Raw genomic sequence first — 14,912 nt, 5'->3', positions numbered from 1 at the left:
AAATTTAAGGTTTCTGTCCCAAATAGTATTTTCTGTGTAACCTTTGTAATACTGTTTACGAGACAAAGTATAAATATTATCAGTAGATACTGTTATATGTATGTTTATTAGGGCTGTAAAAAGATTAATCGCAATTCGTTTGACAGCCCTAATGCTGGGTTCACACCAAACGCGAACAATTGCGCTCTACGCTCTGAATTACTCGCGGGAGTGACGCGATCTGAAAAATATTTTCAACCTTCGCGGATGTCAAGAAAGTTGTGGAAGAACCCAATTGCAGGCAGCAGGGGATGAAGGGGTTAACATGGGTATTTATTCAATAGAACATAGAACATCAAAACAAAAACCCACGAGGGGGTATAACTAAACAAACAGGATACTAAACAGGACGTAGACTGACTCACACTAAACTAAGCAAAACATTACTTGACAAACTAAACTAAACTAAACACTTACTAAACTTGACGAGACAATCCAAATGGGAACACGAGCATGGGGGGAAACAGGTAAGCACAGGATACACCAACAACGAGGACCGCCACCAAAGACACCATGTGCAATGCACGAGCAACAAGACAATGAAACATGAGGGTATATAAAGGCAAGACAAACGAGGGATAATGACACAGGGCAGGTGAGGAACATTAGACACGGCAGGGAAGCAATACAAGAAACGAGAGGGGCGGGGCCAAATGACAAGACACGAGAAAACACATGAGATGTCCAAAAGACAAACACTATGGTTTTCCCACACAAAACCAAAGACTTTGTCATGGCTCTGCCTCAGTACCAGGAAATCCAAGACTAGGTGAGGCAGAACCATGACAGCGGAAGACGAGATTGACACGTGCCGCCCGATTCGCGTCACTTGCACCACCTGCTGAGAGTTCGCATCTATACGTGTCTTTGCATTGACTTTATATGTAATTTACTCACGCAAAACGCTTAATTGGCGTTTGGTGTGAACCCATTGTAATGTTTATGTAAGTGAATGTGTTTGTGTATACAGTTAGTTTAACAGAATTTGCTTGTTTCTGTTTGTATGTAAACAATATTGTTTGTCGTAAGAGACATTGTTTTGCAACCTGATTAGAGGAAAATGTAACTTTTCATAAGGTTGCAATTTGAGCTGAATTCGTACAGTGTGAATCAAATTTTAAAAACATGATTATTAGAAAAAAATCAAGAACAAATCTCCACCCCTAAATTTACAGTCACTTGCATGAATGTAGATCATCCTGAAACGTACAAATAAGATTTGAACCTTATAAAACTGTTACAAATTACCAAGATATTGTGTTGTAATTTTGCCTGTTACTGTTGTTATTTCTAAAACAATATATACAGTATTTTTGAACTGTGCCCTCACTTGTATTATTCAGTTTTAAAGACATCTATTAATCCAAAGAGATGATGGGTATAAAAGATTAACCCTCAACCCTCATCCAGTGGCTTTAGATTCTCTTTATTTATCACTGCATCTTCAGGCATTTCACAACTCCCCCTGAAACGGGATAATTTAACACGCTTCTGCACTGTTCACATCAAAAATTCCCGCAGAAAGAGGCTTAATCCACCTTATCTGAAGCCCTGTCAAAGCAGCGAGGCGCAAGCCTAATCAAAGAGACAGGCAGGGTCACCCGGGAGAGAGAGGCCGATAGAGAGCTCTATGGCCGGGTGTATGATCTCTAATTGACTGCAGGAGTTGGGGGGCTGATCACATATCTGAGGGGTCGTAGCCTCCTCATGGGGTGGTGCTTTGGTTAAAGATCTAGGGTGGTAACTGAAGGGTTGCAGATTTGAACACCCAAAACCTTTTGCCTTTGAGCAATGTACTTAACCTTTAGGTTAATGCGTAGGTTTTTGAATGCAGTGCATCCTGCATGAATTTCTTTGAATAAAAGTCAAACTATTGACCAACTTTTCTATTGTCAGTGATACAGTATATATTCATGCCAATTGATGCCAGTGAATAGATCTTGATGCCCGTATCTAAGGAGCAAAGTGGCAGATGTCCATTTTACTTACAATGTATGTGTTGCAGTTTAATTATGGAAAATGATGAGATATTGTATTGTAAGAGTTGTTAACTGTAAAAATGTGGCTACTTTCTACAGGGGAGCTGAAAATAGTACATGAAGAAGGAGAGAAAAGGATTCGTTCCTGTCAGGCACTTTCTCTGGGCACCACATGGGGTCCTTTCCCTGGGAAAATTGAGATGGCCACAGGAGACAGTGACAAGGTGAGTGAAGTTTTGTGTTTTTAGGCTTCTGTATAAGAAAAGATTTTGGGGGAAATTACGAAGTAGTGGTGTGGATGCATTGCATTACTTTTGTTCTGCTTACCAACAAGCACAAGAACCTTTCAGCGCTAAGGCAACATACTGTAAGCCATATGACAATTTTTTTGCTCAAAGGTTGCCCTTTCATAGCTCAACATATTTGATGGATTTCTCAGTTGTGGTCAGGTAAACGCAGTTAAGTATCAACTTAAATGTTTTAGATGTTTTTCCTGAAATTGTTTAGAAGAAACAAATGGACAAAATACACAAAGAAGATGGAGCTGTAAAATGATTTTACAGGTAAAATAAACTTTGGGTAATTTGTCTACATTTTATGAATATTGTCATTGTTCATATGGAAATAATTAATAATACTGACAAATGTTTAGGTAAGTCATTTGTAATTTCTATACAGTGTATTAATGTTAGATGATTACAGAAAGACTTGAGACAGACAGACAAGATAGACTGACAAGAGAGCAATGCAGAGAAATAAAATCATTTGGTTTGATGCACGTTTGTGTCCATTTTGAGGCCTTCCAGAAGGCGGTGTTGTGTTATGAGTGTGTATGAGAGAGAGAGAGAGAGAGTCACGGGTAATCTGTGCCCGTGGCAGGTTTACTCTGTGAAGCGGACTGGTATTGCAGGCCCATTGTTGTTGCTCCTGTCAGAGTGGGAGAGGCCGATGGAGGCCTGTGCTGGCCTGATAAGAGGAAAGAGGATTCAGTAGAGAGAGACACAGAAAGAAACAGAAATGACTCCGGGAGAGTGGAGTGCTGTGTAGACTCTGTCTTTTTTAAGAAGTATTCCCACACAGATTGATCCACACAAACTCGCTCTCCTCCTGCAGGAATTTGAAGGTGAGACTGTTTAGCCTACCTACTGTAAGTGAGAACACAGCAAGCAGGTGAAACGCGAACAAAGCAAATGATACCTTTCGTGCAGTTGTTCTGTGGCTCAACTGGTTGAGCACAAGGTCATGGGTTCAATTTCCAGAAAACACACATTCTGATCAAAATTACTGTTCAGTTTGAATGCAATTGAACAGTCAGAAAAGTGAATGTAAATGTTGTCTTGAGATTTTAAAGTTTCAATTAGTAACTTAACTCTCTACTGCCATCTCTGTTTGAAAAATAAAATTGCAGGATACGTTTTATCTTTAGGCTCTGTGTCCACCGGAGCATTTTTTCCTGTGGCCGGCGTATTTTTAAAAGATGATTTCCAACTGAAACCCTGAACAAACAGCTGCAACGGCTGTCAGTTTTCCCCACGCTTAGCGCCACTGCTTTGTATTTTTTCCATTCTTACTGCTCAGCGTTTTTCCACAAGTCAGCTCAGAGACAGTGGCGCAAAAATGGGGTATGCAGTATATGCGGTGCATATGGGCGCCGTACAAGGGGGATTTTTAAATAAAACGTTATAAATAATAGAAAATATAGCGAAAAAAGTAATTATATAAAACAATTAAGTTGAACTTTTGTCTAGCATTTTAACAAATACATTTTATTTAAATCAAGTTATTATGTCAACCACTCACTCTGTGACAGTCACATGACCAAATGGATCGAGCAAAGAAACGAGGCGCAGAACAAAACAAGAAAATCAAAAACAAGTAAATTGACAAGTAAAATCAAGACAATAAAAAACAAAAACAATGGCCAAGTGGATAAATATCTATTGGTATATCATTTCATCTCTATAAATCTTTAAGTTATTTAACGTTGCCTGAGGCTAGTTGATATTATAGTATATGATATATTAACGTATCAGTTCACCTCCACGTCGCTTGTAAAATAAATCTATGTTTGTGAATGAGCTTTACATTTGGGAGAGTCTGAGAAGGTTGTCAAAGCTGTTAAGTCTCCCACTATCATGCATATAAGCTAGCCTAGTTGTTGGGCTCTTCATTAAACGTCAGACACGTCTTCCCCATACAACGCGAGCAGTGCAGTTTGAATGTCAGGCCCGTGTTCTTCATATAACGGGAGCAGATGCATCTTCTGCAAACGAGTTTGACGCGTCTTCTCCATACACGGAGCACTGGGAGATTGCATGAGGACAGTGAAACAGCGATTGACATGATGACAGAGACAGGAGCGCAAAAGAACGTTTGTTAATAAAAATATGTAATTTCTTCGTTCAATGTAAGTGAGTTTGTCTTTGTTTTACTTTAATGATGTTTAATAAATATGAACCACAAACTAAAAAAAATTAAAGTACGGGGAAAATCCAAAGATTTTAGTTTTTTTATCTGTGTTAGGCAAAATGTATGTTATCCATCTTATTTCGTCTTTCAATAAAGGTTTAATTATAAAGTTTCAGTAAAAGTATGTTTAACATAGGTTACTATTTTATTGTTGTGTTTTCATTAAATATTTATGAACCACAACTAAGCATTAAAGTAAGTGGGGAAAAAACAAATGTCATGGCTCTGCTTCCTTAGTCATGTTTTTCTTGGTCCTGTAGCAGAGCCATGACAAAGTCTTTGGTTATGTGTGGAGAGAAACATATTATTGTCCTTTTGACAATAATAAGCGTTCTCTCCAGTGTCTCGTCTCTGTTCCCGCCATCTCGTTTCCTCGTTATCTTTCCCTGAGTGTTTAATTACCCACACCTGCCCCGTGTCGTTATCCTTTGTCTGTCTTCCCTATATAATACCCTCATGTTTCATTGTCCTGTGTTGGTCATTGCGTGTGTATGTGCTGCGTTTAGTGTCCTGATGGTCCCTGTGTTGCCAGAGTCTATTGTTGCTGTTTTATCCTGTTGTAGTAAGTGTTTAGAATAAAAAAAATAATGTTTAGTTTAATGTTTAGTTAGTTTACGTCCCTTTTTACTTATTATTATCCTGTTCTTGTTTACACCCCATCGTGGGTTTTTGTTTTGTCTTTTGTTTATTTAGTTAAATAAAGTCTTGTCTGTTAACCCCTTCACTGCCTGCCTGCATTTGGGTTCTCTTCCACCACGCCTCGTATTCGTGACAACAAAGACTTGTTGTTTATTTGTGTTATACAACGTGAGTATATCATGTCATACCTCTTATTCATTTTGATAATAATTAATAATGTTAATAATATTTTTTGTTGAAGGAAAGGGAATAATCTAAATGTCTAACTTTGAAGATCAAATAAGTTTATTATTCACTGGGCACATTTCCTCACCAGCACATCTCTAATGGGCTACAACTCGATTTCTACTTATATTAGGGATATTTAAAGCAGTTTTATTGTTTAAAACTGGACAACCTTTTTTTTAAAGGTATTAGACTAAATGTCAAAATTCTAGATTATATAAGTGAAACCCACTTTTAAAAGAATACAATAAATATCCTTATTTAGGGTTTTATTTCCTTATTATGAGCAGAAGTTAAAATAAAAAAATGTTTAGCCTTTTATCCAATTAATCGAAAAAACAATCGTCCGATTATTCAATTATCAAAATAATCGTTAGTTGCAGCCGTAATTTATTGTGTATGTCTGAGCATTAACTTTATGTAGCCCACTTTTATTACTTTTTACTCCATTGTTTTATTAGTTTTCAGATGTGTTATTTATCTTTTCAGAATTGTGTTACACTCTGAAGCAGTGTTTCTGTAAAAGTGTTTATTTAAAAGGAAACCTTTATGCTTCTGTTATGCAAATCTGATTGTCACCTTCACGTGATTTAAAATACAGTATAACAAGAATGACTCCAAAGGTAATATACAACTTGTCTACGGATTTTTTATTTGTTGTGTGTTTTCTATATTGTGGTGGCGGATGGGGGCCCCCAAAACTGATCTTGCATACCCCTCCGAAAATGTCTAGTTGCGCCCCTGCTCAGAGAGACATGCTTCATAGACAGCATAACGGAAGTCTATTTGAATTATAAACAGAGAGCATCTTTGCAATAACGAATTACATATTTAAAAACTACAATACTAATCTCTCGCTAGAAATGTAATCAAAAGTTATTGAAAGTGAAAATGAAACTTACATTTATACAAAACTATACTCCAAGTATATATACTATACTCCGCAATATAATTTCTTCGAGCTTTATCCTGCTCGATCAATCCCCTTCCTTGCATGTTGTTATGGAAACGACAGGTCCTGCTACTCGCAAGTCATAGACTGAATTCACTCCGCTGCCATGTTGAAATCGAAAACGAGGCAGATGTGTGAAGAAAACCGGAAGGACAGATAGACTGCAATGGTTTGGACTACCATCGGGTGTCTGTGACATGAAAAAACAAATGATGTGTTTAAAAACAACGTTAGAATGGCTGTGCGCGCGAATGAAACTCGCTTATGGAAGTTTAAACAGTCACTAATATTTGATGATACGGCTTATGTGGTCAAGTAAAACAGCTTGTGTGACGTGAATCCTATATGCTTATATTGTCACATTTAAGATCATAAATCGTTTTAATAAATCCAGGTTGGTTGTCCAAACAATTGCAGTCTATCTGTCTATCTGGTTTTCTTCCCACCTCTGCCTCGCTTTCGATTTCAACATGGCGGCGGCGTGAAATCAGTCTATTGGTTAGCTGTGAAAAAGTTACTTGACGTAGGGCATTTTTTCAGAAAAGTTTTTTCAACTTCAAAAGATGCTCTGAGCTACAGGAAAAGACGCCGGTGCTGGCGTTTAAAAAAAGAAAAGGCTCAGGAGGATTATAATGTAAAACAATAGCAGCTTCAAAAAAGATGTGAAATAATTTGAACATAGCCTTACAAGTGTTAAAAAACATTATTTTTCTGTCAAATCCGACTAAAAAGCTCAGGTTATAAATCATTCATATAAATTTACCGTTGTGAGTCAGTTGTTTATCTTAAAAAAGTTACTGATTACAACTTTAAACTAATTCAAGAAGTGTAATTTTCCATTTGAAAATATTTCTTGAAAATATTTTCTCTGCAAATGTGAGATGTGAGACTCTGTGAAGCTCTGAGATTCAAATAAAGAAATCAACAGCATACATTGTAACATTTGAAAAAAATCATAGATGTCTTTAATATCTCAGTTGTGTTGCCTAGATGAGATTAGAGATTAAAATGAGATTAAGTGGAAAGCAAACAAATTTTTTTGCGTATATCTTAGACATTTTTCCTTAGAAAAAGCCCCAGAAATGTCACATTTCCACTAGAGTTTCAGATTATCATAATAATGTAACAAACTGGACTCAAATTTGCCAAATTGGCAATACAACGTCGAAATGATTGAATATTACTGAAGATATGAACTCAAACATTTCTCATAAAATTGATGCAAAACCAGATTACATTGGCTATTCAATCTACATTTTACATTTTCTAACAGCTGTCTTATTTCTTTTTCTCATAAACACTTTTGAATAAGCAACTTCTGGGAGTCTCGAACATTTCTCATCAAATTCATTCAGGTGGTTCCCTTTCTGTTGGTCTCTCGACGTTGTGTCGAACCGACAGATTGGGGTTTGTCTTGAGAACCTATCATCTTCTGAGTATTTAGAAAAGGCCAATGAAAATTGGCGAATGAAATTTGCATGCCGGACTCCTCCCCGGATGTCCAGGTATAAGAGGGAAGCCGGCGTGCTCATTCATTCACCTTTTGTTCTTCAAAGCTTACGCATCTGATGAGCTACTCAGCGATCTTTAGCGATCAATTCCTGCTGGATTCTACGACATGGTGCAGCGGACGGTCCCTTCCTGCAGCGACTCTCCCCTGGGCGTCTAGGCAGTTCTGGAAGTGTCTGAGCAAATTTCTTTCTAAAAGAGCTAATTTCTCCAGCATGGCATGGCCCGCTGTTCTCTTGGGTGGAACGCGATCATTGAGGAAGGGGACGGACACGATGTCTGCCTCAGGTGTTTGGGTCTCCGGCATGCTGAGGCAGCCTTTGTGGATACGTCCTGCCCGCACTGGACACATTTGCTCAGACTCTTTCCCTGTACCCACATACCCACAGACCCCAGCAAGCTGGCCAAAAACATGACAGCTGTCACCACTTAACGCTTCCACTCTAAACACTGCAGGTGGCCACAACAAACTCCTACCTGAAAAACATTGACTCTCAGGCAGGAAAACAGCCCAGTGTGACCACACAAGACAGATCACCTGCTTAGGATCACCTCCAGCCTAGAGGACCACAGCATCCTGTGCCAGCAGTCAGAAACTGTCAAAGCAGATTACAGCAGCTACAACACCTCTGCTACAGCCAGCATCCGAGCCTACATGAGAGGACGGAACAGGCCGAAAGGGAAGAAGACTTCAACGCAAAACTCTCCTGCCTCAGAAATCCGCATCACACCGTGAGTCATCACCTAAGCGCTACGGCCTTCTTCCGCCAAAATCACCTGATGTCTGCGGAACTCAGCCCATAAGACCTACAGAGAACATAGCGCTGCCTCCATAAAGACTGTTTAAATCTTGCCTATCTCTGCACATCACAAAGAAATGACTCTGGAGGGTGCACCACAGCAGCAGATCTTCAGCAGATGTTACAGCCTGCCGGGAACAGCCAAGCACCAGACAGGATGCCCTGAGACTACATGGAGTTGACCACTTTCGTCGGACACGAAAGACGGTGCCCCGTGGAAACCCAGCTGGCAGCCTAGGAGCCACTGACCTGTTCCGGCCCAACAGTCAACAAGGAATTCATCTCAACACCATGGATGACACCTGTCCAGAGAGCAAAACCGTGCAAATACGTCTGAGCCAGCAGAGATCCTGAGAACATCAAAGGAGCCGATTCTACAAGAAACCTCAAAAGGAAGATGTAAAAATCCAAATCAGACTCTTTTCAACCACGAGTGGCATGAGAAACGAATAACCCTCATGAATGCCCTCCTACCTAGAAAACGTCCAGATCTCTGCAACCTGCTTGTCGACCACAGAGACAGTCATCCTAACACAAGATGAGCATGGCACCCAGACCGCACCTCATCAGACGGCTGACTAACCAGAACAAGCCGAGACACACACTCGGCCATCAAGTGAGGTATGACTGAAACAAGAAGTTCCCACACACCTGACCAGAAGCTCCACAAGCATGTACACCCCATGTACATATCATGGATGGACACACGCCCTCTCTTCACTAGCAAAGACCTGCTGAATTGTTTTGAGCCTCTAAGAGACTTTAACCATTACAAAAGAATTGGGCTCAAGTACGGGAACTTCCTCTTCCCAGCCAATGACCCAGACATTTCCTGCCCTTACATGCCAAAGGCACATCACCAAGTGGCATGACGATAGCAGGTGCCATACAGGAACTAGGGGCAGATATCTCAGACATCAGCTTTACACTGTTCACACACTCCCCACAACAACACCAGCATCAGACATTTCCTCTGCTGTCAAGTGCACGCAGTTTCCCTTGGACTCATGCCTGTCAACCATGGCAACGGCCCAGGACACCCGTGTTTTGAACTTGAAATGGAATAACCAATGCTGAACCTGCTACTTCCTGGTTCTCGCGAACCTCACAGCCCCATGGGGGCCCTGTCAAGTACGAGAACTTTCTGCCAAACTAGACTAGTCCAGAGCTTCGCACTCTGGTGAATAAATGAGACTGTAGCACCTCCATTCACCAAATGGGGTCACTGTTCAGCTCAACACACAGTGTGACCAAGCCCTCAACCACACATATTCAATGGAATACGTGGAGCATGGCCCACTCTGGAAGCCCCACCCCCTTTTTACTGAATAAGTCATCTTTTGCAGTGACATACTGTACAAGCGAGTACATTTACCAAAGACTTTGAACAATGCCTTCATGAAGAGCATGACAGCGGATTACCACCGGATAGACAACGCCCTGCACCTGCCACTCATGTAAATGAGTGTTCAAGACGGTGCCATGTACACACCAAATGGCACCTGAGCTTCACCACATGCCTGATCTACCCTTGCTGAATGGAGTTCCATCTGAAAGCTGGACTTGCCAAAAACTGCCTTAACACTAGTCTACACTGACAACGTGACCAGAACGAAAGGGGGGTAGCCGAGCACCAGCTGAACACGGCTCTTACCACAGCCTGAGCACCCAGATGACAAGAGCTGCTCCGTGCTTCACAAACCATCCAGCGATGTTCCATTCACATCAGAACACAGAAGGTAACCATAGAGACCTGCCACCAACCTGTGATGTTTCTAACAGCCTCCTCACCACAGATCCCATGCACACAAAGCCACGTGGTCGACGACACAATGGTGAGGCACTGCACACCCAGACCAGGTGTTTTGTGGAAAATGACAAGCCTGTCCCACTGCAACACTTCAAGCTGGGGCCCCAAACATCACAGCACAAGTGACAGCTATCCGGATTAATCCTTCAAATCGCAACAGCTCACAAAAAAAAACTCCATCAGACAATTTCTTACCTGCATAGACTCAAAGTAGGCAAAGCTAAGTTTCACACGCTATCACTTGGCAAGAAACATAGCGAATCATAAGCCAGTTGAGCATTAACACCTGTTCCAGACACCTAGTGTCATCACAAAGGAACACGATATGCTCCTCTGCGGGAAAAGGTGAAAGAACATTCAAAGTAAACCTGTGAAAACTGAGGCATTTTGCGGCAACCGATGGTCACCAAAAACCCACCCGCCCATCCAAAGAATAGCTTCTAAGCCACAGCTACCACCTCACGCAGCCCGCATCACACCCACCCACACTGGCTCTGCCTAAAATACAGCATCGCTTAAGCAACCACCAACGCTCACAAGCGATGCTAAACACCTTCCTTTCACGATGTCCAACCTTGCTGCGTCTGATAAGCAAAATCCTCTAGTCTGTTCCTGTAACAACACAGCGCCACGGCATGCAACTTTCCAGGAACAAAGGGGGGTCATGCTGATGTATGCCTACGACGCACCATGGGCCAGACACCACGACACCAAAGCCACTAACACACAAAGAAGTGGCGCACTGCCCTGGCATGCAGCGACAGAGCACATCAGTAAATGTTGAGTTGATTCTAGCTCCAACCAGCAAACTTCACACCCTCACTATGACGCAAAACAGCCACCTCCCCAGGGTAGAACATTAAGAAAGATTGTGTGTGACCTGTGCCCAGGTCAACAAGGGGCAGCTATGACTTCTTACAATCACAGGCAAGTTCACCAAGCGTGTAGAGTACCACCCAGCATCCCACAAGACAGACCACTGCATCACAGCACACCTCCACATGTTCTCCAGGTTCAGACGGCCACTGATAATCAGCTCAGACAGAAACGCCCACTCCAGGACTGACATCAGGCACAGAGGTTTTGGAAACCAACAAGCATACAAGCCTAACTCCATTCTCTGAACCAGTCTCAGCCGGCCAAGTGTAAGGAACCAACTGAACAACGAGCAGTACGCTGGAGAAGTATGTGTCTGTTAACATGTAAACTGGGATGGGAACAGCCCCCTTGTGTCCACCGCCATCAAAGGGACCACAAACCAACTGACGTGTGTGTCTCTTTTTGATCTGATGGCCTAAGCTAAGACAATACCACCACAACATCCAAAGTGCCAGCCAAGAGACTTCAACCTCATCACACCCTACACCGCTCACCAGTACTTCAATGAAAGACACCGGAGCATGACACCTGCTTTTGCTCTGTAATCACTGCAGAAAACGTGAAGGCCAGAGAGCATGCTGCACCCGGCAAGATTCACAAGAGGAACGTGATGTGGATGACAAGATTTGATGTCATAACAACTACGTGAGACAACCTCCCATCTGTTGTCCAAGAAACTTCTGCCACCTTAGGGCCAACCAACCCCCTTCAAGCCCACCTTGCATACTCTCTGGGTAGTGCCATCCCTCTGCACATAGCCCCCGAGCAAGGCGAGATGGCATTTCTACTGAACCTACCTATTATCGAGGCCTTACAGACTCTGGATCGGATGTCTGCTCTCGCCAACTCCCCTGTGGTCCGGTCCTGGACCGCCGCGAACACTGCACTGTGCCTAACCACCACATTAGGGTATGCCCTTATGCTTGGCTTGTTCTTCGTCTTTTACAGAAGGGTCAACGGAATGCAGGAGTCAGTGAACAAGTGTACGGCGGCGTTTCCTCAGGCATTCAAATGGAGCCACGAGAAGAGAGGCACGCAAGCTGAGCCTGAACCTAACCTCCTCGAGATTGACCCACTGCCAGTGCGCCACAGCACTGAGGACCAGTAAGACCCACCTGTCACCTCGACCATTACGATCCAGACAACCATCAGCCGTCTGAGCTTCTACAAACCCGTCGTCCGAAAGGGGGGATATGTAGGGTATGGTCGGATCAAAGTTTACCATCTGTGATCGTAAAACACAGTAACCTCTCAGCAGGACTACGACCAGGCACCAACAAGTCTGGCCAAATGTCCTATTCTCAACACCTTCATCACTGACCAGGACAGATTCGGATACTCTCCCCTAGACTTCAAAGGAGGTTCTTGGGGGAGGACAGGACTGTTCACCAAAGTGAGAAAAGCCATGTGGCCCCCAGGGACTGAGAGCCTCAAATTCTTCCAAAAGAATGTCTCTTTCTCTTTCCTTAGCCACAAAAGACTGGTTTAAAGTGTATACACATGAATCTCCACATTGTATGCTTGTCTCTATGTTATTCTCCTTCACCTATAACCTCAAAGGCATATGTGCTTAGTGGTATTCTGTGTGTATTTACATTCTTGTCCAAACTACAGGTCAATGTAATTGTAACCCCTTCATGTCTCATATCTACGTGTTTCCCTTTTCATGTCTTAGAATATGGTGTATAGCACAGTAATGTATTTTATACCATACTCATTTTATTCTATTCTAAGTCTATTCCTGCTCCAAACTCCCAGGCGACCATAAATGCAAATGAGTTAGTGTGCCAGACAAAGAAACATGTTTTCGCGCCCAAAACTATCTCATCACATTGGATCGCCCCACCTTGGAGGGGCGTGACGCCCTCTGTGTTAAAACATCTGAACACGCAGGAAAGCTCGCTCTTTTTGTGTATGTCCGTTCACTTGTGTGTGTTCGTGCTCGTGCGTGTTCGCTCGCTCGTGTTCTTTCAACCTCTCGAGACCTGCCTCTCCTCAGAGACAGTTTCTTCCGGCAGTTTAGTTAAGCTAAATCCGACGGACTCACGGCCTGCTCTGAACACATCAGGACCCTTTGATACGCGCGCCAGCAAGTGTCCAGAGAAACAAAGAAGCCAATGCAAGTATCTGAACTATTGCTAACCAGTTGCGTATAAGTTTTGCCCCTTTTAAATAAGGAGATTTGTCCTTGATGGTTCGTGCAGATGTGAATAGCTGATTTAATACTGCCATTTTCTTTGCTTTATCTATTTCTTTCATTCTCTACTGTTTTACGTTTTTATGTTTGTTTGTTAATGTTTGGTTTGTGTTAGCTAGTTGATTTTAGTTCCCCCGTAGTGTAGATAAATAAACCGCATGTGTATCCACGCTCGAATTGTTTCTGTGTTTATTTATCACATATCAACGTCACTTAAACTGCTTGATTTCGTTAAGATTTCTGAAGTGGTACTGTACTACAGTAAGAATATTGTTTTTCCAGGCCAGGGGAGTAATATTTAGAGTAATATTAGAGTTGATATACGATCTGCTGATCACTCGCGGGACAAGTGTATTTAGTTTGTCGCTGTTATTAGCTCTGCTGCATCAGGTAAAGTGTATAAAATAATTAATGGTTAATCACCATTAATTATTTGTAGGTTACTGTGTTTAAACTCACAGTTTCCCCGAAATACACTACAACGACCCAGTTGCTGGCAAGTCTCTAGGACAGCACGACCTGGTCACCAGGTTCCTGAGGGGCGCGAGGCGGTTGAATCCACCTCGCCCACGCCCCGTACCCACTTGGGACCTTGAAGTGGTCCTGGCGGGCCTCCAGAGGCCCCCCTTCGAGCCCCTGGGAGAGGCTGATCTTTCTCGCCTTTCGATAAAGACGGCCTACTGGTGGCGCTCGCCTCCATCAAGAGGATAGGGGACCTACAAGCATTCTCTGTGTCCACGGGTTGCCTAGAATTCAGACCTGGAGACTCTCACGTTATCCTGAGACCACGGCCCGGCTACGTGCCCAAGGTTCCCACCACTCCTTTCCGGGACCAGGTGGTGAACTTGCAGGCGCTCCCCACTGGGGAGGAAGACCCAACCCCATCCGTGTTGTGTCCAGTACACGCACTGCGCCTCTACTTAGACCGCACGCAGAGCTTTAGAAGCTCTGAGCAGCTCACAACTCTGTTTTGGAGGTCAGCAGAAGGGGAGGACTGTCTCCAAACAGAGACTGGCGCACTGGATCGTGGATGCCATCGCCACGGCATACCGATCACAAGATCGCCCCTGCCCCTCAGGAGTGCGGGCACATTCTTGGCGCCTCTCTGGCAGACATTTGCAGAGCTGCGGGTTGGGCTATGCCCAATACCTTCACGAGGTTCTACAACCTCCGCGTGGAACCGGTGTCAGCCCGCGTCCTGCAGGGCAACAGGTAGGACCGGTAGCCGGTAGGGCGTACGCCTGCGAAAGCCCTTCCCCCACTGGGGGGGAGCAGCGGCTATTTCGCCTCCCTTCTTTCCCCTCGGGTAAAGAATAGGCATTCCATCCATCACTAAGCACCTTCCTGGGGGCAGGCTGGGCAGAGCAGCCTGCCCCCTTAGGCCGGGGAACAGTTGAGCCACCTGTATAGCTCT

The 14,912-nt window shown here is 43.2% G+C and overlaps 1 protein-coding gene across 1 annotated transcript in view; it reads left to right on the top strand.

Annotated features, from left to right (window-relative positions):
• The window catches only part of zfpm2b (zinc finger protein, FOG family member 2b), a 59,776-nt gene that overhangs the window by 29,169 nt on the left and 15,695 nt on the right, over nt 1–14,912 (top strand). The window contains exon 4 of the mRNA XM_057353958.1: nt 2,118–2,242. Coding sequence (XP_057209941.1) covers nt 2,118–2,242 — 125 coding nt within the window. The remainder of the gene's footprint in view (nt 1–2,117; nt 2,243–14,912) is intronic.

The sequence above is a fragment of the Triplophysa rosa genome, linkage group LG16, assembly GCF_024868665.1.
Source record: "Triplophysa rosa linkage group LG16, Trosa_1v2, whole genome shotgun sequence".
In the NCBI taxonomy this organism is placed as follows: domain Eukaryota; kingdom Metazoa; phylum Chordata; class Actinopteri; order Cypriniformes; family Nemacheilidae; genus Triplophysa; species Triplophysa rosa.
This window is presented reverse-complemented; position numbering and strand designations above follow the sequence as displayed.